At 38.0% G+C, this 26349-nt stretch overlaps 2 protein-coding genes across 3 annotated transcripts in view; one reads left to right on the forward strand and one right to left on the reverse strand.

Moving 5' to 3' along the window:
• SEPTIN7 (septin 7) overlaps positions 1-26349 on the forward strand; it is a 283522-nt gene that overhangs the window by 142264 nt on the left and 114909 nt on the right. The gene's annotated exons all lie outside the window — the stretch shown is intronic.
• On the reverse strand, positions 1985-23451 carry HERPUD2 (HERPUD family member 2). 2 transcript variants are annotated; one of them, XM_075745385.1, is made up of 9 exons: positions 23320-23451; positions 22720-23040; positions 16986-17063; positions 13543-13656; positions 11277-11434; positions 5282-5404; positions 4636-4959; positions 3345-3459; positions 1985-3005 (listed from the first exon to the last, which is right to left on the reverse strand). In XM_075745385.1, exons 2-9 carry the CDS (start codon positions 22864-22866, stop codon positions 2844-2846), a joined length of 1221 nt encoding a protein of 406 aa, XP_075601500.1. In that variant the 5' UTR covers positions 22867-23040; positions 23320-23451; the 3' UTR covers positions 1985-2843. The 2 variants fall into 2 exon arrangements, with proteins under 2 accessions (XP_075601500.1, XP_075601501.1); XM_075745386.1 differs by lacking the exons at positions 13543-13656; positions 16986-17063.

The following is a 26349-nucleotide window of genomic DNA, read 5'->3' on the forward strand; positions in this document are numbered from 1 at the left end:
AATGCACTTTTTACCTCAATCTGCTCTTCGATGCTTTCTTCATATTTATTCATGATCACACCTTCTTATCTCTGCCCCTCCCATTGGCTTTCCTCTGCCTCCAACTTTCACCACTTTTTAGTAACGCTTCAATTCTCATTGTTACTTCTCACTCATTTTCCTCAGTAACAACCTTTTTGCTTTTCCTTCCTGGGATCTTGGTAAGGTTCTGGAAGCTGAGAGGTTAAATGACCTTAAAATGTTCTCGTGGAAGTCTGGCTTCTTCAACTCATTGCTCCAGCTCTATGATCTGGTTAAAACTCAGAACATCTCCCTCAGTATCTAAGTAACTGCCAGGATCGCCCATTTCACTGTCTCGACCTTGGGTAACCTATAAACAAATCTGAATACAAACAAGCAGTGACAATTCTACATTTTTTAACCAAATCAGGGCTAACAGCATAAGAGCAACTTTTTTTCAATATAGTCTGCTAATAGCAGAGAGCTACCATCAATTGCTTCCTATAGCATGGAAAACAACGGAAACCTAAACAATGACAGCAGGAAGCAACTAACAGCCATTAGTAACTGGATACCAGTAGGTCGTAACTTCACAGATTACAGATACATTAACCCCAGGACAGAAAGAAAAATGAACTTTTGGGAAAAGCAGGAGGGAGGACACACAGGGCAGATAGCTGAAACCTCTTCAGTGCAATCTTATGACATCCCAGAAGTAAGTTTTATGACAACCAAGACTGCCACTCTGTGCCATTCCTTTAAAAATGTTGTTTTTGTAATAGTTCTTAAACATTTAGTCATTAGATCCACCCACCAAATTAAAAGGGTAAAATGTCTTGGACAACTCTACACATTTTATGTTTATGTAGTAGAGAAGCTAAATTAAGAATATGTCTCCATAGTAACATGGGAGTAAAACATCAAAATTAAACATGATTTATTCATCATTGCTGCTTATACCGCAAATAATTGATGCTTGTAAGACATTTCTATTTCTTCTCTTGACAGACTTGTAAATGAGAATTATTTTGTAACCCAAACATTCTATTTCAGCTGTTTAAAATGATTATTCAAATTTATTTTTTCCAACTGAGAGTCAACTCAATAAGGCCTAGAAACCCTGACAAATGTTTCAGTCTAAAGATTTTTTTTTAAGCTTTAAGAGTTCACTGCATAGCTTCAGCAGTTAGACATGAGAAAGCAGTGATGATCAGAGGGCTGGAGCACCTCTCCTATGAAGACAGGCTGAGAGAGTTGGGCTTGCTCACCCTGGAGAAGGCTCCAGGGAGACCTTATAGCAGCCTTTCCAGTACCTGAAGGGGCCTACAGGAAAGCTAGAGAGGGACTGTTTACAAGGGCATATAGTGATAGGACAAGGGGGAATAGGTTTAAGCTGAAAGAGGGTAGATTTAGATTAGATAATAGGAAGAAATTCTTCTCTATGAGGGTGGTGAGGCACTGGGAACAGGTTGCCCAGAGAAGTTGTGGAGGCCTCCCTCCTTGGAAGCGTTCATGGGATGGGGCTTTGGGTGACCTGGTCTAGTGGAGGGTGTCTCTGCCTGTGACAGGGGGATTGGAACTAGATGATCTTTGAGGTCCCTGCCAACCCAAACCATTCAAATTCATTGAAGCAAAAAATAAACCCTTATTTCTCACTCATTCAGACCTATTTAAGAGCTTTGCCATGTACTTGGAAATTAGAAAACTGAATAAGCTTTCTTTTGGTTGTGGTGTAACAGAATTTTTGCAGCCATTTTTAAGTTAGATAACACATGGTAACTTCAGAATTAGGAACAAAACTAAATGAAACTTGACTGTGATTAAAATCTAAAGAAAGCAACCAAAAACCAAACTGACAGTAGCACTGTGCTACTACCTCATATACAATTTTCCCTTTTCTCAGTTTAAGAATAGATATCCTGCTGTTAAGATTATACCTGTAACATTGTATGCAGAGTTACAAACACACCACTTTAGTCATATCAGTAATGCCACCATGATAACTTTATTCCACTCAAATCTATCATATTCTCCCGTTTAATGATGCACTATTTAGTTGTTTGCATTCAAATATGCATATAAACATCCAAAAGAGTTACCATAACAGTTTTTATTAAAAAACCTAATGTACATGTTTTTCCCCAGTACAGCTATATTTTTCTTAAAAAGTACTGTATGTATCAAACATTTAAGGTTTATTCCATCACTGCCAATTGTCTTTGAAGAGCTGTCAAACATCTCCAACTTTAATGGACTTCAGTACAGCCTCAAGAAAAAGCTTTTAGCTTTCTAAATGTACGAGAAGAGGCTTAGTATTTTGTGGCATGAAGACAACATGCCATTAACCAGTAATCCTTGTGTTTACAGCATTCTTTCAGGAATGATCTAAACTCCAAATCCCAAGTGATAATTCATACCCTGCATAAAACTAACACAAGATACATTAACGTTATTCAGATGAATAGATAGCATTTGGAAAGGTCTGTCAGCATTCATATTTTTAACAGCTCTTTAAAGAGGTAACGGTGCGGATTAAGTACAAGCTTTTTGCCTCAGTATAATACACATTTGAAATTAAAATAAAACATGGAAGACCAATATCTTTATAGTTTATTCTTCAGAAAAAGAAGAATCTTAAAGAAAGCATTTAGTAGTCCACTTGTGCTTAAAATATTCAATGCATGAGAAAGCCAAAGAAAAAAATACACATTTTTGTACACCATGATCAAAAAGATAACATTATAAATTTTCAGAAATTGCACTGTATTTAAAACACTCTCTAGAATCTGCTCCACTTCTACATATGGCTACTGAGGCTGCCTGACACCAGTTCCTTTTCCACTTTAATTGCCAACCTGTGGAGGCCCTTCAGGGATGAGTGATGTGAAGAAGGTTGTGATAAAGGACCAAGCAGAAGCCATGAATCCAGGCTGCTGCTCTGTATTGGCATCTTCACCTATGTCTTCTCCACTGTCTTCATCGATCCCATCATCCATAAGTCGTTCCTTTAAAAACAGAAATTGAAGCAATTCAAGTGCTTCTTTTTAAAGCTCTGACATACGGTAACCAGCAGTATCTTCCTACATTAAGCAACTTCTCTCAGAACAACCTCCTGAAGAATAACTAGCATGAAGAAAGTCTGTGATTGAAGTAGAGACAATCAGTAACTGTCAGACTGGAAAAATACAGAACTTAAGCAGCAGGCGTAACACTGATGACAATGCTGACGGCTTTCTAGTTAAACCAACTACATTTCCTAAAAGTTGACTTTCTGTCCAGACATTACAGTATACTTGACGATATAATACACAGGAGTCTCGAGAGACCTGTCTGCTCTTACTCACCATCTCTTCAAGATCAGGATTATTTGCATGTTGCCCATCACGGTTGACTTCCACGTTATTGGCTGCCTGTTGTTGGCCTCCCTCTTGCCTGAAGGGGAACCATCCAGCTTGGTGTCTATGTAAGACAACAGAACAGTTGAAAACCTCTCTTTTGAAAGGAATAAAAAAAAATATTCTGCTACAGCTAACTACTGCAGTAAATTCTTCAAGTACTTTCAAAAGAATAAAGCTACATTTATTTTTCTGCAAGTCTGACTTCTAGATTGAATGGCTGGGTTAAGAAGGGTCTTGCTAAGAGCTGTTAAGTTTCAGAAGTGCTGTTCCCAGCCCTCTGTTCCAGAAGGTGAATAATTTACCATAAATAGGTGAAAACATTTTTTTGGGTCTCCTCCCCATTTTTAAGTACTGAAGTTATATTAAATTTTCAAGGCAACCTTAGTTTTCATAGTTTAAAGTTGATTTTCTGTGGAAAAAAGAAGTTCAGCTAAGGCTTGAACCACGCTACTGTTGTAAACTAAACAAGCCTCTCCTACGTCTTCAAGCATCTATATTCAGATTTCGACTATCATATCTGCATGAGAAACAGAACAGTCCTTGTGAGAATGGAGAATACGGTCTAAGGAAACTCTCAATGAATGACATCAGTCCAAAATATCAAGCATTACTGCTGTTTTCCACTTCCTTTTATATATGAAAATACCTTAGTCATGTAAATAGAAGTGATGATAACAGTACTGACATTTCTTAATAAGAAAGAGAGAGAACTTAGGTCTTTCCAACGCATTGTAATAAAAAAAAAAATCTGTAAGCCCCTGCAATTCTACCAGATCTAGTATCCACCGCTACAGTGGCACTACCTTAAGTCTGCCTAACACAGTTTACTGTACAAATCTCATAATTTTTGAAATATAAGTAAGCTGAGCTGCAATTTCCCTTCCATATCCAAGCAGTGTTTTAAGTTTATGCAAGCATAAGCTTGACCTATATAAGCTTCCTTCCCCTCACCTTCTAAATTTTCATCCCAAAATTATGTTTCTACAATACTGATCTGTTAATATCACCAACATTTAAAAGCACTGTGTTTCATGTATAAGTGGTATCCAACTTACTGTACAAGTGTTCTCAGATTTTCTGGTGTTTTTTTGTTTTTAAACACATACCCACCCCATACTGTAAAGGGCCTTTGCCTCAACTTCTATACTTGGATAATTTTTCACAGTTTAAATGGATTGTACACTAGCACCATACTCCACATATCAGATCTGCAGCTGTACTCAACTGTTGTACTCACAAATAAACCAGCAGCATGGCTCCCATTACCATGACAAATCGACTGAAGGAAGAATAGAAGTATACAATGCTCAGAAGAATTGCTGCTCTAGAGAATGTGTACATCCAGTCCAGCCAGTCCCGGTTGAAGTCCTCCTCATTGACTACCGGGCCACCCTGTGCATTCATCTGAACATTCGGGTTTACAGGCCTATTGTCCTGGACGGCTACATTTGGCGCTGCTGCGGGCTCATTTGCAGGAGCACGTTCTGAATTTACAGCCTGGGCAACTGCAGATCTCACGGGCTCAGTGCTGGAAGTCACTTGGGCCGAAACAGCAGCTTGGCTAAAAATGTAAACATAAAACTAGTTTATCAAAAAACATGCACCAAAGTTTTTAAGCCTATTCTTGTTGTCTCTTGCACACTAATAAAAACAAAGTTTCAGATGTAATACATGTCAAAAAAACTGCATTTGCCCTTAAATCTTTACTTATTAATACATTAATTAAATTCCAGTCCAAAACTGGATTTTACAATTTGCTGGACAAAGTACAGAACAGCACTGCCAGACAAAAACGCAGACATTTTTATCTCACAAACAACATTTAAGTTTTTAATACCTTTCATTAGTGTAACTCAGTACTACCTAAGATAATGCAGACTTACTATTGCATGTAGTACTGACGTGCATACATTTGTTGCCACCAGATCATCTGTAAGGGACTGAATGCAGGATACATAGAAAATCCAGCAGAAACACCTTGGCCTGGAAATTGGTTGCCTATATTGCTATGAAAGGATTTAAAGAAAAACAATCAGTTCTAAATTGCCACATTTATAAAATACTAATAATATTTAATTTTTATTAAAATTAAAATAATATATATTAAATATATAAATTAAAATAATAATATTAAAATTAAAAATAATATAATTTTTAAATAATTTTTTTTAAAAAGTAGCATTCTTCCTGTGATTTGTCCCCCCTACAATCATGTACTGAAGAAACACTGAAACAACATGTAGTGAGATCATCCCACCCATTCCAAAAAAGCACTGTATTTTCACATAAGAAATTAATGAACAAAGTTATTTCTATAGAAAGGGGATTTATGTTTTTGTACTTGGACATCTGTCACTAGCTACATCTCTGGGATAAAACCATATACAGAATTTTAAAAAATTTCAGTGTAACTGCAGAAATTCTTCCATACAATTCCTTTTAAGTTCAATGGTCACCCTTAAAAGAGCTGCAGTAGTTGTAAAGGGAAAACTTACTAGCCTTCTGTAACTTTCTTTTAGAAGCAATACTTTAAATACTACTGTGATCAAAGACATCAAGAAATGAACATGAGTAAAGACAACAAATAATCCTGCAGATACAGCTTCTGAAGAACACAACTAAGAACACTGTAAATTATTTACTTCCCCCCTCAATATTTTGAGCATAAGCGATTCTTGTCCCTATGGGTTTTTAACTCTGGTTCACATGCAAGAGATACAAAGCTCCTATACATAAGTTTTAGGTTTGGTTTTGTCTGCTTTTATACTTCTTAGCCTCTCTTACCTCCTAGAGCATATAGCATGTTTTGGCAAGATTTCCAACTCTTTCCCCAAAGATTTTGATGTTGTGAACTGTAGTAAACCAGGACATCTTTCAGGACAGCATGAGAGTATAAAGCATGAAGAAAAGTTTATTCAGACTGCAGGTAGCAAAAGCTGAGACTGCTGTAATTGTACTGCAGACTACACCTGTTCCCTAAGTAAGGCACTCCCTGCAAAGATATCACCAAGAGATTTCATTAGTCTACCAGGCATTCAGATACACAAGACATGCCCAGAAAGAATGATGGGAGGAAGACATTAAAATCTTTTTTCCATCTTACGCATAAATAAGTATTTCACTGTAATTCTAGACAAAAGCCTGCCACGCAACTCCATGATCTCTGCTAGAACTGTTTGTACTTAGTCATAACCTGTTTTGACAATAGTTTGGGGGGAAAAATAAAGCAAGCAAAAGCTACTTTCCTGATACCACACACAAACTGAGATAATCACAGACAATACTCTAGGTTTCTTTCAAAAATTGCAAGGGTGCACTGGCAGCCCTGCTGATGCTACTTATTTATGCATAATTAACACGCTGGAACAGCAAAGCTGTCAAGCTGCTACTGAAAAACCTCAATCATGCTTTTATCTTTATGGGTGCAAGCTTTAAGAATGTGTTTTTCTACCCCCTGAACTGGCAAACACTTTGAGAAACAAGACTCCTCCAAAATTCATAAAAGACTGACCTTCATAAAACATCTGACCCTCAAAATGTAAAGATAATTCAAATATTCGACACAGGTGTCATTAAGTACTATGTTGTGACAAATCACCAAGCAATGTCTCAATTTCAAGCAGGTACAATATCACATGGGGATGTGAACAGGCAGGACCACTCACTGTTCAACCACAGCTATTTCTCCAGCTCAGTCACCAAAAAGCTGTGCTACCCAACTTGCCTGAGTGAGTTCTGCAGGAATTCGCCAATTCTTCTGCTCATCAGTTACAGATTTTTAGAGCAGTAGTTCTTTAAAACTGCTAAGTTGAGCTCAACAAAAGTTGAGCTCAACAAAAGTTGAGAGGCTTCAGGCTAATTGCTCTCCCTCACAGGTATAACTTTTAGAAGTATTACAGGATTACTTTCTTCCAAACTCTTGCCAAAGTTGCTTTCTTGAGGTCTTAAAGCTTAACAATAGATTAAGAAACCAGTCAACCAACACAAACCACAGAAGATTTCGGTTATGTCATGTTCTTTCCTTTCCCATTCAAGTATTTTTGTGGGTTGCTTTGTGGTGGTGTTTTGGTTCCGCCACCCCCAACAGCTTTTCTAGGAGATGGGACTTTGAGAAGCAAGACTTAACTTTTCAAGATCTGACTCCACAAATGAGAAAAGGTAGACATCAATATTCAAGAACCGGCTCCTGCCTTCGAATGCCGACTAGCTCGGCGGTATTTTATTTGCACATCAAAAATCAGAATGAGGCAGATGCTGTCAATTATATAGCTATTACAGCTGCCAGGATATTGAGTTAGCTTTTGAAACTCAGGAACAACTCTAAACACAGTGTAATGTATTTCAGTGAGAAGAACCTCTCCAAAGGAAGCAGCTCTTCTCAGCAAAGCAAGCCAGCTTGCTGTTAGAAGAAAAAAGTAGATGTGCTTTCTCCTCATCTTTCTCCAGAAGGAGGAAAGAAGGCAGGAAGCAGAGTATTTCAAAAGAATGGCAGCAACAGCACAAGAGCAGAGAAGCAAATTGGATAGGCACAGGCACTCCCAAGATTGGACAGCAAAGCAGAGCAGACAGTAGAACACTTAGACAAGTCAGAAAGCAGTTTTTAAGGTTCAAATAGCAGAGGTAAATTCAGAATATTCTGAAAAGAAAGAGGCATGCTACTCCTTAAATGGCTAGAAAGCTCAGAATTACTTCTTTCTGTGTAAGGAAGACACCTAAAATGAGCTAACTGGGATTCAATTTGAGAGTAACATCGCACTAATTAGCTAGTGTCATCAGGAAGATACCGCTCACCACTAATGGAAAAATAAGATTTTTTTTTTTTTTTTTTTACTCAGACTTAAAAGCTCAATCTCTGTCATCTGCATGACTGACAATAACTACATTTGATTAACAACCTTGACCCACAAAGATACCTCATTTAGTGTTGGTCTCATAAGCCTGGGATAGCAACTTGAAGCGGTATTTCAATATCCTCCACTACGTTATTTACTACTTAAAAAAAAAAAATACAGTGAGCAAAGGCTACTGATGAAGCAAGGTATTTATGTGTTAGAACATACTGTATGCTGTCAGTATGTCATTTTGTTGTTTGCTTTCAAACATTACTATGTACACAATACAAAAACATTTCATTAGATGGGCTGCCCACACTTGACAAATTATCTCACTGCCTTGATGTTTCTTGTCTGTTTACTGCTTCCATGTACTCTCCAATCTGAAATTTCACAGCCATTTCACAACTGAGCCCATCTGTTCTACCTGCATAGCACAGTGGGGTCCTGATCCACGACCAAGTCCACAGGAGCAGACAACGTTGTGCTTGCTCTTCACAGCACAAGACTGACTCGGTAGATACACAAAATACTTTCCCAGTCCCACCTCAAGTCTAGATTTTTAGAAAACAGCATTTACAAAAGCTCAAAAGAAACAGAGAGTTTTCAACTGCTTCCTCTGTAATATTTTAACAAATCTGAGTTAGCTGTTTTCCCAAAGGGTATTCAACTTGCACACTGAGGCTTTGTGCCAGGAACTGAAAAAACACCAAAACCATCATTTCATCACCTAACATTGGTGTTATTTATCTGTACAAATTACTAATGAAAGTGTTGCAAAATGCTCAAGAAAGCTGACCCTCACATACATTTTCAAACATCTGGAGACCTTTCCCCATCAGTAGAGCCTATAGTTCATCATGCAGCTAGAATAAAAGTGTTTGGTCATGAAACAGTGAGAAAAATCCACAAGGCAATGCAAATTTGAGCTACAAATCTTCATTGTTCCTACTAAGTCTCAGTCTGTGAATAAATTACATTAAAGCTAGATTTCATTGCCCCAAATGATGTTTAAGAGAGCAGCTAAAAAACAGAAGGCATTTCTTATTGCTGGAATACAAGTAGCAGTGCCCTGAAGCAAAAACAGATGCATATGACAAGGTTAAAAACGTTTTTTTAGGACAACAGCAAACTACAGCAGGCACTGGCACAGACTATTTGGAGTAGAGCACAGCCAGTTCCCAGCAGCAAGGATCTACCTTAAGTTTTGATAGCATTCCATTAAATTACTTTTAACAAAAAAGGCTTAAGGTTATTTGGGGTTCATTTCTTGGCATTTCTTTTCAGGTTAGGACTGCGCTTTTGAAGCAAGTCTCCAGTCACTTCCTCTGACTATAGTTTTGTTTGTACCACAGCATGCTCTTGGATCACCATCCAGATTCCTTTTGGATTACACTAAATCAGAAGACATGATTTAGGTGCACTACTAAGGCTCTTTAGCCACAAATAGGCACCTATTCCAGGTGATCAAACTAGAGATAGTCCCAAGTAAGACAGAAAACCTTGAAACATGTGCAATGTTGATGTCAGGTTCTCAGCACCTCTTTCAGTCTACAGATCCACTCCTCTCAATCCACATTACTTGTCAATACACAAACTTAGTATTTTAAGATTTTAAGATTTTTTTTTTTCCACACACACTAATGTCTTCCAAACTGATGCTTCCCACTGTATTTCAATTGAATTATTTCAGCTAAAAAGACTGAACAATGGTTCTGTTGCCTTTCTGAAGTCCATAGGCTATTCAGTTCACCATGCATGCTGACGAAAAACTCACTCTCAGGGTATGCTTACGTGAAAAGCTAATTTGAAAAACATTAAAACTTCTTACAGATTAGTAATTTGCACAACAAAAAATAAATTGCTTCCAGAAATAATTTACATTACACCAAACAGCAGTCTTGACAGTCAACCTAGCGTCACCTAGCTTTGTCATAAAGGCAAGTATAACCACTTCTGTGGAGATGCACGTGGTCAGAATAAGTAACTGCTCCACCCATTGCAAAGGCAACTTCTTCCCAGTAGACAGTACATTTCAGATAAATAATAAAAAGGACTTGAAGGAATTCAGGATGAAAACTAGCAAGACTAGTAAAGTCTAGGTTAACTCTAACAAGAGAGCAAGTAAATTGAACTGAAACTAAATAGCTTTTCAACAGTTCTTGACATCTGTTTTCCTTCCAGCAACAGAAACAATGGTTACTGTTAGCAGGTTCATAGTTGGTTTTTTTGTTTCAACATTCTCCAAAGAAAATCTCTAGAATCTATACAGTACTGGGAGAACGCCTTGTCAGAAAGAAATCTTTAAAGTGTTCCCTGAGGGAGTGACAGCTATCATCTCAGAATGCACTATCCTCCCATTTTCCTCTTGGAAGAAAATAAACAGAGTTTAAAAAGCTGCAAAGGTCACATGGGTTAAAAATTCCTAAAGCTGCTTTTTAAGTGCAAAAAAATTGACAGAATCATAAAAGTGATGTAATAACTAATCTGATCTATTAATGTACACTGGTTACATTTCATTGGTATGTAAGAAAATACTTAAAAATCCTGTTGTAGATACACAAGCACTTACATTTACTGAAAACACCTGCATATCATTTCGACAGTCGAATCCAATATGGAGAAGAGTTACATCTCTTATGATTAAGTTCTTACTTTTTGACACATAAGTATTTAGTGTTGATGATTACAATAAAGGACTAGAAAAAGCAACCAGAAGCAGTAATTTTATTAGTTACATTACTAACTATATCCACTGGATAAATATTATAGCTGCACTTATCAACAGAAAGTTGAGGGCAGAAAGCATGAAGAAAAAAAATTTTAAAACCCCACAGCCTGAAGGGGAGCACCACAAGCACTTACTCTTTGACTCCCGCCTAAAAACATTAATGTTCATATTAAAAGTGTTTCTAAATGTGACTCATGCTTCAAGATGAACTAGCCAAATAATTTTGCAGACTACGAAGGAAACATAACTGTAACTGAACGCTTAAAGTACTTTAAAGAGTATCAAAGAGATGAGGATTGCTTCAACTTCACTTACCCTTGCATTAAATAAGGGAACTGGTGGCTTGGTATAGGATTGCTTTGTGTTTGTGGAAGATTACGATGCCTCACTCCATCTGCACTAGTATTCAACGACGTAGATGAAGCTTCTTGGTTTGTGGGTGAGGCAGCAATTGATCCAGAACGGTCCAAATTCTTAAAAATAAATAAGAATGAGGTTGGGGATCTTTTTGCCACAGTTACAAGACTTACTACTGTGTCTTTAAAAAAAACCCCTATTTGCTTTAATGTTTTGTCACAAGTTTTACTGAGAATATAAGCACCAGGCAAGTCTTCTGGGGTTCTATCGGTCCTGGCAAGCCTTTAGTAAAAACAGAAATTCAATATTGCACTCAGGTGCACATATAAGAAAAGTGAAGTTTTCAGGAAGACTCAACACTTGATAGACCCCAGAGAAAACCACAAGTCACTGGGAATCAAAGTTTCAAAAAGCTGAACCAAACTAAAACTTAATCCAAAGACTATTTAGCAGCAACAAGAATTCTAGTGGCTACCATTAACAAAAGTAACTACAACCTCCGGATATGACTTTATATTCAGAAACAACAGTGCCTGCAGTGGCTTAAAATACCATTCCCCTATTTGTGTGTTCAGTTTCCCCTTCTACTCATCACCATCTTCACTGTGCCAGCTGCCCAATACAAACTGCTGTGCTCACTGCTGGGAGGGGGCAGGGAGTGGGAATAGGGAGGTAACTAGGAACTACTTCGGCTTCCAGAAACACACCTAAAACTCACATGTTAGACCTTAAATGCTTTCCAAGATCAATGCTTAACCCTTCAGACAACAGCTGGCTCTCCTGGATTATTTGTCACCATTATATGACTGCAATTTGGCCATTGAGATGCATTATTTTAGTTTTAATAAATCCCCAAATCCTGTTGCTAAGCATTACTGTAATGTTTACTCAGTAGAAAATCCTCTTCAACTTTGACAACTCAGGAAGTGAGGAGCTGCAATTACTTAAGACATCCATATCACATTTGCCCTACAAAGGAAAATAAGAAACATTTACTACTAGATAGTGAGGGGACAACAAAAATAAAAAAGCAAATGGAAGAACAAAGGCCATTCAAGCTTTGGGTTTAGGTTGTTTCCTTCAAAGTATTATGAACTTAACACTGCATACTGACTGCTTTAAGCAGTCATTAATACAGTCATTTAAATACAACATTTACAACTGATCTACCTAGCAATAAAACAATCACAAAGGAGACCCCCTGTGTCCTGCTTGCAAACAGAGATATAAATACAGCCTTTGAAAAGATGACATAACCACTGTCCACTCTCTACTATTGCTTAAACTGCTCGTATTTCTGACTGTCACAGAGCAGTCAGAAACAGTATCCTATCGACAGAAAAATGAAGACAGACCGCGTGTTACTGGAAGGGTATTTCCCATATGCTGATAGTCCACACACCACAGATGAGAAGTACCTACAAAAGTATTGCACACATTCCTTTCTGAGTAACCTTCAAGGGTCACTTAGTGATACTGCCAGCTCTGGAAAAAGCCAAGAGAATTACAGCGATGATGACTAAGTCATCAACAGAAACATTAACTGCCCTTCTGTTAAAACAGAGTACAAAGAACATCGTTTCTGGAGGGTATGAAGAGGGGAAGACTCAAAACACCCTAAACAAGCGTTCTATGAACAGCTTAACTAATAAAACATTAAGAACACTTACTACTTCTGTTTTACAGACACTATGACTACCTCGAAGTTACTACACAAGTACTGGCTAATTCCTGCCAAGCAGACTGAACACTGTCCAAGCTCCATCTTTCTCACAAGGGCACTAATTTGACTGGTCTCTCTTCAGTGGTACAAGTTTTCACAAAATAAATCAGAACTTAGGTTGTTTTGTTTTGGGGTTTATTTGGTTTTGGGTTTTTTCCCCAAAAAATCTGAATGCACTGCTCAATTTCTGCCAAAGATATGGGGATAGAGAGAGAAAGGAAAATGTACTTTTTGATAAAGAAAAAGTGTTAAAGAATAGCTTAGAAAAAGTAGTGCTTTATCATCTAACAAACATAATTGTGTTACAATTTGAAAACGGTCATCTTTGTTTAAATAAAGTGACATACTTAAATAATCATGTTTAATTGTACAAACTCATGCGGCATACTCTGCTTTCACCACACTATTTCACAGTCAAATTTTAAAGATTAAAAGAGAAATTCCTGGAAAGCTTCCCTCAGTGTAGAAGAAATTCATGTCCTGTGTATGAAAACAACTCACTGAGCTACTGCTGGAGGTTGAAGCTCCGTGACCTTCTCTACTGGTGCTGGGTTTTGGAGAACTTGGGGGTGTCCGGGAAGTACATACCAGATGAACCATATGATATTCATCTTGCTAAAAATTAAAGAAATTGAAGAGCTAAAGCAACAATATTTGAGATATTTACAAGCAAAACATGTCTTTAAAAAAACCCCACACTTTCAGAGTTGCATTTGCAATCAGTAAGGAAACATTATACAAAATGGAGAGACCATAAAGTAAAACTTGAGCCTAGCACGAGTGAAACAGTAGACTTCTCAACTAATGTTTTCTCAGCAGCTGTCCACAATAACATATTGAACATTCACTTACCCCCAGTTTTCCCTAAAACTGCACTATAGCAGAATCAATGGAAGATGACACAGAGAAACATAAGGAGGTATATCATAAGCTTTAACTTTTATTTTGGAAAAATCTCAAACCCTTTACAGGGCTCAGTTTCCCTAAAGTTAAGAGTGCTTACATTTGCATTGAGATCTAATGAAGATTGTTATTCAATAAAGACATCAGGGTAAAAGAAAAATGTAGGCACTAGAATTCCACAAGCAGACCAAAATAAGAAAAACGTACCAGCCATTGCCTCCCCCTCACCCCAGTTTGAGCTTGGCTCAAGCCTAACCTGCAGGTGCCCAACTGAAGAGCCCCTGCAGATATTTCACACTCAGGGAATGCTACCTGAAGCGTTATATGGGACTTGAATATTCCTACATATTTGAAAGTAAGGAAGCAAACAAGTGGCACCACTTGAAGCCATGTCAGCATGCAAGTAATCAGCCCACACCAATTCTTCATTAGTGTGCTCCCCCCCCAACACAGATGCCGTAACAACTGCAATCTGAAGCTGTTTCACTGTACTAAATGAAAACACCCCATTATATCAGCATGCCTGAAGCTTATATGGCCATAGCAACAGGAACAGCTATGACTGTATGTAGTTGCACACTACAGCTTCCTCAGTAACCAAATTTTAAACAAGAAAAGCAACAACCCCCCCCTCTATCCTCTTCTGAAACCAGCATGGTGCAGTCTAGCTGCAGTTTTTAATGAGATGACATTTAGAAATACCAGGTTTGGAGGTTGGTTTTTTTTAAACTAAAAAAAAAAAAACCAAAAAACCCATGTTAAAACACATGTTTACTCATTTTTACGTTTTCATCTTCAGGAATAAAGAAAACTGGATAACTGCTTTTATACACCATTGTGCATTACTGCCAGAATAGCCTGTCCACAGCCATTTAAAGTCCTCTGCACGTATCAGTTTCTAGCCCCAAGCACAGCCTCACTATTTCTTACTAGTTGGTGACAGTATGCAATGATCAGTCAGCACTGAATGCAGGTGATCAGCATTCTGACCACATCAAAAGCCTTTAACCTAACTAGTTACCTTATTTCCAGATAAGAACTTATGCCACTCAGAAAGGTAAAGTATGCTAGACATATTACTGTAAGTTTACAGTGTACACCTTTATTCAATGTGACAGTTTACTGTAATATATTTCGATTTATACTTAACATGTTGGACACCACTATGCTTGAAGAGTGCCATGACTTCCAGCCTCAAGGTATTTCATATCAGTGAAATGACACTGCTCAGTCTCAAAGAGCAAGTATCACAAAGCTAAATTGAGAGATTTAGTAAATCCCCAGATAATATTAGGAATTTAGAGCTAATGAAGCAGGAAGATTATGGCAGAGGAGACTGAACTTAAAGAGTAATCATACCTTTTTTCCAAAAGCTCGGGCACAAAAAATTCCTCCTCTTCCAACACAGCTTTTTTACTTTGTGCTCAAGACTGATGAGTATGTTTCTAAATTCACTAAATTTCTTTAACTAAACGCAAGGCCTATAGCTACCAAAATGCCTTTAAAGTCAAATATAGCCCCTGTATAATGAAGTTATTAGTTAGGCAAAGTTTCTCTTCTAGCATATAAGCAAGGTTTGAAATTGTGTTTTCTAAAACTAGTCTGCTGAAAGCAAGCTAAGTGAATTCAGACTTCATTTTGTCCTTAACAAGCAAAACTAAGCTTTGAGGTAAACTATGTAACCATTTTCATGAACTGTAAAGCGGTACAGGACATATACTGGTTGGCAATAGTCCAGCTCCAGTTTCCTAGTAAACGTATACATAGTAAATTTCAATCATTTTTTGGTAAGCAGTTAAATCCAATTTAATAAAATCTCTTTCAGAATGAAGATTATAAAGTAACAACAGTGTTAGTCTGCTCAAGCAATACTTAAGATTCCTCTGCATCGGTTTCTCCCTACTTGATATGGAAGTTCAGTTGCCCACTTTCACTAAAGTTTTATTCTCCTTTGGAGACTTTCCTCCATACTAAAAAGCGTAACCCGCTCTTGCAGTCTGTACATTGCTTTTTACCTTAATAGATTACAAAAAACTATCGTTACCAACAGCAAGGTACTGTATAACAGAGTTTACCTATTTCATCGGATTGAAAAATGTATAATTGTTTAATGACCTAAAGTATTTTCCAAATATAGCTATTGATGCATCCTGAACCCTTTACAAAGAGTTTTAAGACTACCTGATATAATGCTGTATGTTTTCTATTACCATCAAAATTGCAAAGAAAGTTCCTTATAATCTGCTCTAAATATCATCTTACTCTACACATTTTAAAGAACTTTAATAACTTAACTAAGTCTCTGTTACTTGGTAGCATCAATCCAAACTATTTGAACCAATTTGATAAACAAGTGAATGTATTTCAAGATTTCTTACATTAGATGTCATGTGTATTCAGGAGTTGGATTTATTTTTAATGTTGACTTAAGAACCCAAAGATAGATTAGTAAAATTATTTTTTCCAAGACAAACTAGCAGAATTAAAAAAAAAACCCACACAAAAAACAACCCCACATAAGAATGAACAAACTTTCAAACATCATCAGGAATGGTTAATAGCTAATGAATATAACCAGGACAACAAAGAGCTTTCCCAGCAAAACCATTCAGGGATTTAGAATTCTGGTTTTGCATATATTACCTTAATTTGCTTACATTTGCCATTTTTAATATGTTTTGATTTAAGTATGTACAAAAAATGAACAGATGTCCCCAACCAACACAAATCTGTTAAATGATTCCATTTAGGTCACAGTGGAAACTGTCCAAAGAAGTCACTCTAGACTATGTATCACTTGCTTGGGACTTAGATAACCTACTTGCTCTCCCACCAACTGGAAACATGCCTCAATCCACAAGTATCACAATCCTACATACAAGGGATACTTGAAAATACATTTTCCTGAACATACCAACATTATACACTTACATCTCGCAATACAACAATGAAAATTTGAAGCTAAACAACACAAATCTAAATTCCTATTTCCCAAAAAGGGAATTTGATCAAATATCATATGGTATTGATATAAAGCTTACTTTTCTGAGAACATCTTTCAGCTGCAGATGATCAGGAAGCAGTCTGCCAGAATACACCAGTCTCTGATCCTTTGTAGACTAGGAGATGGGACAAAGAAAGGAATTTAGCTTTTTCCTGCTGTACAGATATACAGCTGGAAATAACATTTGCAGACGAGAAAACCCCTTGTAATTCAAACCACCAATAGATAGCCTTAAAAACCATTTTAGAGGCTTCGCAAGTCCAACTTGCAAATTAATTCTGAAAGAATTCTGCTATTACGCACTCAGCAAGAGTGCCATAACAATTAAGAACACTTCACTGGCAAATGCTGCGCAAGAAAACTATCAAGTACATTCAAAAATGCCTTTCTTTTAAAGATTTGCTCTTTACCCTGCTCCCATTCCCAGGCATTAGCTGAAAAAGTAGATGGAAAAGTGGCTGGGGCAAAGAAAAACAAAACAAAAATAGTTAGAAGAACAATGGAATAACTGAACTATGCAGAGGGCACAAATTTAAATATTTTTTGACAGTAAATTTCTGTTATTAGTTCCTGCCCCCATCATGGCCCCCCATCCCCCACCCCCCAAAAAAAATCACCAGAGGAAACAAGGAGAAAAGCATTAAAAAGCAGGAAGCAGCAAAAGGATTTTTTTTTAAGGTAGCCTTCAAACTTTGGTAAGCTTTTTTGCCTGTTCTTATACTTCCACAGTTTAATACACCTTAGTAATGCAAACAAAGACTTTTTTTTTTTTTTTAAACAAATGATGCACTATTCATAAGGTAATAACTTTTAACTATTCTACATGGAAGAGATAACAACAAAATTCTTTTTAAAAGGAAATTATCTGTGGTACCTATCTACAGTAAGATGTCCAATACAGTAAAGCAATAGGCAGTTTACTTGGTTAAAGAAAACACGCAAAAATCCCAACCCCACTCAATTCAGTTTATGCTGTCAGAAAGGGTTTTAAATAGTCTTAATACTAGCGGGTAACTAACATGCTGTAACTATGTGAATAAACAGCTTGCTTTTTTCAAAAAAAAGTTCCTTAAAATTCTTTTAATATGGATGAATATTTAAGAGAATCCAACTGATACATTCAACTACTGTTTGCATCCTGAATTAATACAACAGCATTTATCACTTGAAAGAGAGCACTAACATAAGCAAATGCTAAATGAAGAAATCAAGGCTAACATCAGTGGAACAGACATGCATTATCAGCATGAAATATTTGAAGAATTTCCCTATCATGCAAACAGCTAGTCTTACAACATCTCTCCTGTCTCCCAGCCTTCTGTTGCCCACTCTGCAGTCTTATTCATGCTAACACTAAGACACAAATACCTGAGATCCAGATCTCTCGGATTAGAAAAATCTTTCACAGAAGTTTTGACTTTTTTTTTCCCCTCTTGAAATTGCCTTTTACAGATTCCCTATAACTCAGAAAAACATAGAAGAGTTCAAGAACTTGTTTTTATCCCTGAAAAAGTCTGGTTCTATCACTAGAAAAAAACATTATATACACTCTAGGCAAATAATTATAAAAAGCACACATTAAGTCTGAGAAGCTTTTGCTTTAACTTCCCCCCCCCCCAAATTCATACTAGCTGTTAATCATTAAATACATGGCTTTAAAAAGTGTATAATCTGCTACATATAGTAAAGAACTGTTCATAATTTCTACTGAAGAATCATTCTCTATATTCTTCTGCATTTTAAAAAATTAGCGTATTATGTCACTTAGTCTTACAACACAGGGAACTATTTATTTGCAGCTCTGATAGATAAAATGCTGCAACAAATTCAACATCATGCTGTACTACTTCTATTTATGTTTAAAGCAACAACACAAAATGCCTGACCCTCTCAGATTAATTTCTTTTGAACTGCTCATTTCGGCTGCTGCTTTCAAGCAGGAACAGTCTGCTAACAGAATATAAGCTTACTTGCATTTTGTATTTAGGAAAGGCTGCCTTAGAAAAACTAGAATTTGCAGCACGCATTGAGATTACAGAAGACTTTGATTTCCTGTAAATTAGAAACTTGTTGCTTTAAAACAACCAGTGGATCCAGAAGAAAAGTCTCAGAAACCTTGTTTCTGCATCCTGAGATTAATCTCCAGATAATCTATTAGAACAGATCAGCAGTTAAAACAAAACAAGCAAAACACAACAAGAACAAAAACCACCCCTAACTCTAAATCTTTGTACCATCATCCAACATGGCAACGGAGTACTGTTTTGCCACTCCAGCTCGTAATACAGCTTTCTACATGGTAAAATTCAGACTTTTCTTTTCAGTACCTTATATGAACCTCCTCTCAGCCCCATCTAATTAAGCACCTTCTCAAACACAAGTAATACAAATTATTTTTTAATATGAATACTTTAGAGAGAAACAACTGCTAGATTAAAATGACCCCTCAAAACTGACTACTACATAGCCTTCAATAATGTGTTTCAGCTCCCTACAAAACCACAGAAGAAAGTGTTATACATATGCTCAAGTACTGGTAGTCCTATTAAGCTAGAGACGTTAATGGGGGAAGACGAGGTCTTAAACTCCATACTCCTTCCTATGTATCTGAAATACCTAACTGCACATAAGGATTACCACTTGTGATTCTCAAGGTGAAAGCCATCCTAGAATTCTGAAATGTGAGGGGTTTTTAAATGCAGATGGAAGAAGACGTGATAAATATGAAAACACATTAATTCACATACATGCCAAAATAAATGGAAAAGTCATTCAACTCACCCTGTCAGAGGTTCATTACCACACCTCCTGCTTCAAGGAACAGCATACTCACTGCTAGCCCAAACACCAAACTGTAATTTTATTTTATTTTTAAGTCTTTTTTGCATCAGAGTGGCCCCATTTTCAGAAGCAAACACATAGCATCAGATAAAATGATTCAACAACCTAAAGTTTAGAAGTGAGGTGGAAGACAGTTTTTCAGATCATAATCCAAAAGGTATGTATTTAAAACCAAGAATTCATCAGCTAGTGATTTGTTGGTTTTGTTTTTTGTTTGCGGGGTTTTTTTCCCATTTTTCAAGCAAGACTCCTTCTGCAATGCTTAGTCCAAGTTCACTACGCCCAACACATTACCAAAACCACCAAACCTAAGCTAAAGCACCAACTTTCTAAAGAAACACATACAATCTCTGAGCTATCCTGTTCCAGCTACAAGACATTCTTTATTTTGGTAACTCAGCCTCTCTCCCATTCTTCCATAGGAAATAAAAATCCAAACCACCACATCTGGTTAGAACTGCGGGCAAAGTATATGCTAGATGGCTAGCACTAAAGGAAATGAGAAACAGCAGTTTTAGATTAATGTTTATGGGTGTAATCAATACAGCAGTTAGTGCACTGAATGTAGGATCTGCCAGACTGAGACATACAGGTTGATTTTCCAAGTTTTCTTTTCTTAAATAAAGATTTCATTTAGGGGCACTATAGCTGCAGTACTTGAGCTATGAAAAACTGTTCCAGTCAGGGGGAAAAAAAAAAATATTGATGAATGTGAACCTCACTATAGACCCACAAACTAATTTAACACTGATTTAAACCCATTTAGCTTATTCAGTGACTCACTTTAGTAAGTACACCAACTTTAATAACGACTAAACCAATTTAAAACTGCCTATACTTGGAATTTGTACATATTTAGCTAAGTCATTTCCATAAATTAATCTGGAAAAAAAATAAAATCACAAACACCACTGCCTCAAGGCCTAACTTCTCATTTGCCTATTTTAACCATCTCTTTTTTTGAAGATGGACTCTTAATAAATTGTAAATTTAAGGATATTTACAGTTACTCATCAGTCTACCAACTCATTTACAGATACATATCAGAGAATGAGGTACAAGTCACATGTGAAAACTTGTATAGCAATGATAGCAACTGATTTTACACCCTTCATTTCAAGAACATTTCAGTATCTGTATAAAACATCTGTGTTCTTATGTAATCTTGCACTCTTAAGATAGCATTGTAATAGAAGGTATTTCCAGGACCTATCATGTTCAAGGAATATAGAAATTTGATTGACAAGCTTTTGATGCTGATCTGATTTAAAAAGAAAAAAAAAAAAAAAAAAAGAGGGGAAAGAAGCTCCTAAAAGAACAAAGATTTAAAACAAATTTCAAAAAAAGCAGTAACACGTGACTTCAAAAATGTATCAAGCCAAAATACACTTTTCGATTTTACTATACATAGGAGATACCTTTCTCGCCTCCCACATTATTGCTTTAATTTGAAAGGTTCTATGAAATAGAAAACTAGTAACCGAACACAATATTAACTGCAAGTACAATAAATTCAAATTAAATTGGAATTACTGAGATAATTTTCACTAAAGAAACTTCCCATTCTTTAACTCAGAACAATTTTGGGCATTCTGAAGTAGTCATTTAATAATGAGAGCCACATTGAGGAATCAGTTTTCCACAGTAGAAAGATGTTCCAGGAAACTGAAATTTAATATTATGCTACTGGTTAAAACCTACAGCACAACATAAAAATCTCTGGTTCATTAAGGACTCTTCCAAGAAGCTCAACTTAGCAAGACCATAAGATGAGTCAGAAAACTAGTGTTTAAACACAAATACGTCACAGAAGGAGATTCTAGCAAGGAGGAAAAAGCAACAATCAGCTGAAGTCATGTATTTGTTCCTTTCACAGCAGATAGGCTCTCTCAGCAAAGAAGTACAGCAGTAACTAAATCCACAAACTCTCAAATACTGCTTAACAGATATCAACGTACCAGTGACACTGCCCAAGTTGTTAGCTGCTTTTCTTTTGCTTTCTCCAAAAGGCAGAACCCCCCTTTTAGACACAAAGCCACTATTTTGCCTTTTTTTGCCCCCCAAAAAAGAAATCAACAATGCCAATAATTCTTCTATTGGACTAGGAGAATACTAATCATTTACAACATAAACGCAACCTTTGTCTGATGTTTTCTACACCAGGGTCTAGGCCCCACATGCTACTGCAATGTGGAAGCAGTCACTTCTTTTATACAGTTTTCTGGAACAACTTTTCATATATACTGTTCTGTATGACTGCCATTCTAATCAGGTACAGTATTATCTATTATTATCTGTATGTTTTTTCATAGTCTCTATTCAATTATCATATTTAGAACTTAAAATAATTTAGAAATAAATCACAACTTCCTCAGTGAAAAGATAAGCTTTTACATTGTTTCAAAATACAGTCACAACTGTCATACAAGTTTGCATAACATCTGAGAGCAGAGTTTTAAGCACAACCTCAAAAAAATGGCTTTTCAAAGAGGGAAAAGAGGAAATAATTCTGGAGGTTGTTCAACTAGACGTTTATTATTTGAAACATACGTCTGCTCCACACCCCAGTGTATTCGCTAGATCACAGTAACTTTAGCTTAAGTATTGTAATCAGACAGAACTCTCAGATTTATAGAGATTAGTCTTAAATTGAGTTGAGATACCTAAATTCCAGTTCCTAAAAAAAAGTTAAATGCAGCATTAGTAAGTGTGATCTTCTTGAACCATATAAAAGACCAGCTATGTATATTGCCAACTTCCCTGAAAACAGAGACCTAGCCGTTGCCTTTATACAGATAGCTCTTTGCAGTAGGACTCTTCCTTGTTTATTTTGAAGACTACCTAAGCAAAGTCTTGATCGACTGCCCAGAAGTTACCGCAACGCCAGTCTTACCCACAAGATGAAGAAAAAGGGCTGGCCAACAACTCACCGGCTTACTGGGGTAGACTTTAGAGAGGTGAGATTTCAGCTTGCCCACAGTCCAGTCCAGAAAGCAGCTAATGGTCTGGTCGGTGTACTTCTGGTTGGGGGCCTTGATGATGAGGGTCACCGGGTGATCCACGACGCTTTGGTCCATGCTGCTCCCAAGGGCGGCCGGCCCTGCCCTTCTCTCTCCCCGGGGAGACGAAGCCGTTCGAACCTCTGGGCGCTCAGCGGCCGGGGGCGAACTTCCCGGGCAAGCTGAGGGAGCCCATCCCCATGCTGGCGCTCACACCGCGGGCAGGGCGGCGGCGGCGGCACCGGCCGAGCTCTGCCCGCCAAGCGGGGGTGGAGCAAGCAGAGAGAGGGGCGGCTTAGCACGTCACACACACACACAGGCAGGCACACACAGGCGCGCGCGCACACACGCGCGCGCACACACACACGCACACACAGACACCCCCTCCCCCCACCCCCCCGTAACCACAGCGACGGGGGCTCACGCGAGGCGAACGGCCACACACCCACCCACCCCCCTCCCGCCCCGCCGGCCGGCCACCCTCCCGCTGACCCACGGAGAAGGAAAGGAGAACAGTATATATTTCTGTACCCAGAACACGCCCGCCCGGGCTGGGCCCCTCCACCCGCGGCACCACCTCAACCTCCGGGCCCGCTGTCGTTTGCGTAAAATGGAGACCGGAAGCGCGGCGGCGTCCCTCCTCCCTCCGCGGCTCCCCGCACGTGTCGCTGGGGGGCGCCCGCGGGCCGGGCAGGCGGGGCGCGCACGGCGCATGCGCGCTGCGCTCCGCCTCCGGGCGGGCAGGAGGGTGGAGGGGGGGGAGCGTGACGCAATGGTGGCGTTCGGTGTGTGAGGCGAGTGGCTTGGCGAGGCGGCTCTCCCTGAGGGAGGCGCAGAGTTCTTCCGGCGTTTTGCCGAGGGTGTGGTAAAGAACGGGACGGGAAAAAACTGTGTTGGCAGGGCAGGGCTGGACTGGACTCGGGCGTTTTGAAATTATACTTTGCACCGGGGTGGTGTGTGGGGAAAAGCGAGAAATCGGCTGGCTTCATAGTCACCTGGCTCCGGGTTAGTGCCTGTAGACGGAGGCCTGTGATGCAGAATGTGGGGTGTCTGCCAACTTCTTGTGTCAACATGTTGGTTCACAAGATGGTCTCAAGACTGAAAAATTACTTGTTGTGTGTCTTGCTCATCACCATTGTGCGGGAACACCTCGGTGTATTTATCCCCAATATCCTTGTGAGGTCAGGAAGTACTATTTCGTAACCAGAACGGAGGCATAAGAAGAGATTTGCTGTATTTCACAGAAGACACTTGTCTAAAATCATAAAACAAGTTTCTGAAGTCCTAGGTCAGCATTGTAAACTTCTGATAATCTTACACAATTTTCAGTTGCTGAAAAGAAAATCCTTTAAAGGGTAACCTTCCAGTTTGATGGATAAAATGACAATCAACAAGGGAAAAGTTCACGATGCTTCTGCTAGAGATCTCTGCAGTGGAAGTTGGCCTCATTAACTTGATAAAAATGATAAACTGCTTATAAAAAGTACTTTAAATTGCCTCTTGAAAAGAGCCAAGAAACAATGCTTTCCTTCTATTTCCTTCAGTCTTCAAATGCTGTGTGTAACTTCAGGTGGCATGAGAATTTCAAACAGGTTTGATTTTTCAAGTAATGTCCTTCAATACCAAAGAATCGTACCTTTCATTAAGCTCTGCACTATGAACAAGGAATGAGGCACAGAAAAGTTTGCTAATAAAGAGAGGACCCTAGGGAACTCCAGTGTCTGAAGGGAAAGATAGAAAGAAGAGCCTGAAGGAATATCATTAGCAACCAGGACCTAATTCTTTCTTTTAAATAAAACCTGGATACAAACAACAGCTAATGTGAGACTTTGCAAAAGCAGAGAAAATAATTTTTATGTTTATTGACTTCTAATTATTTTCTCCTAAACCATTCCTTCACATACCTTGTGTTCGAGGTGAGGCATGGGACCTCTGTGTTTCTGCAGCACCTGGTATGCTTGAGATGGCTTATCAAATCATAAATGTGGACAACCGGTACTTGACAACACCTTCAAATGTAATATTTGACATACTGATACCGGTTTCCCAGCTCGCTCCCTTGTTATATAACAATTATTTGCATTTGAAATTCTGAATATGCTGCCTTTACCAGGGCATGTAACTTGGATTTCCCAAGAATTTCCAAGAATAGAAGAGAATTTCCAAGCACTAGTCAAATATTTGTACATAGGGTGATGCACCAAAATGGATCAGCTAGATGAGAACTTGCAAGGATTAATAAACAAAACACAAGGCGAATGGTAAGTTTTAAACTTTGCATTTAGGATGGTTGCAATTTTATTGTTTGACAATTTGACCACTTACATACACATAATATTTCTATAACATACCCATTAGCTACTTTAAAAAACTCCAGACTTGGGATGACCAAGAAATCTGCGGAGTCACAACCTGAGAACAATAAGGTCTCCTCTGTGGTGTCATCTTAGGAGCTGCGTGTTGTCGCAGCTCTATGAACAGATCCCTGTACTGTGCACAGGCCCTCAGGGATCAGAATTACACTTGGGGTGATCTCATTTTAGGACTAAAAACCTGGTAAAACCAGTTTGACATTAATTTACATTCCAGAAAACATTTTATGAATATACATTGTGAAGTATTTATTTAAAGTGTCACACCAAGAGGCCATTTGGTAGTTTAACATGCAAGAAATGATGTCATTATTCTTAATAATTGTCTGACTTGGCATATCTTGACAAAGCCACAGTAATCTTTTTGCATATTTGCACTGTAGTTCAGAGGAAAAAATATGGCAAATCATCTTTAAGAATTCCAAAACTTTATTAATTTTTCTAAATAAAGGAATTCATGCATTAAAATGTTAGGAAAGACTGAGGCATCATCTTCTGACTCTTGAGGTAGCTAAAACAGGTATCTGATTTGAGAGTTTAGGCTTCTTATACAGCCATTAGACTATCCAAGGAAAAATTCAGAGCATATAAGATCCTGTATCTCTAGGTTCTTAACTAAAAGTTAGGCACAGAAGATACATTGTATGATAAATCTATGCTGATATCCATTTATCAAGTTGGACTAGATCAAAATCTCAAGTTACTGCTGGTAAAATATCTTCTCTTTCTTGGAATTTGTTTGTTTGTTTTCTGATAGGATAGTCTGTGTGTGGTCTAAAAATTTTGGATCACTTTTTTCTTTCATTCCTCTGTACAAACCAGCAGGGCTCAGTTTAGGCACTCTAAGTAAAATCATAGGAGTTACAAGCTGGGTTGTAACTAATGAATTCAGCCTCTTCTGCTATTTATACTAATAGTTGGGGTCATGGGAAATTACTGACCTCGGGTATGTGGGACGGCACCAGAAACAACTTGAGAATCTGTATGCTCAGAAACATCAGTTTTCACCAAGACTTTTTAAAAACTCTTCCTTACCATGAAAAGATGACAAGGATTCCCACATTCCTTCTTCAGAACAAATGGCTTTGAGAAAATCGATATTTCAGCCCCTGCCAGGATTTTCTGTTCTAAATCACAGAATTTACATTTCATTTAATGATCTGGAAAACTTGATGTACAAGGAGGAAAG

This window comes from Balearica regulorum, chromosome 2 (assembly GCF_011004875.1).
Source record: "Balearica regulorum gibbericeps isolate bBalReg1 chromosome 2, bBalReg1.pri, whole genome shotgun sequence".
Classification (NCBI taxonomy): Eukaryota; Metazoa; Chordata; class Aves; order Gruiformes; family Gruidae; genus Balearica; species Balearica regulorum.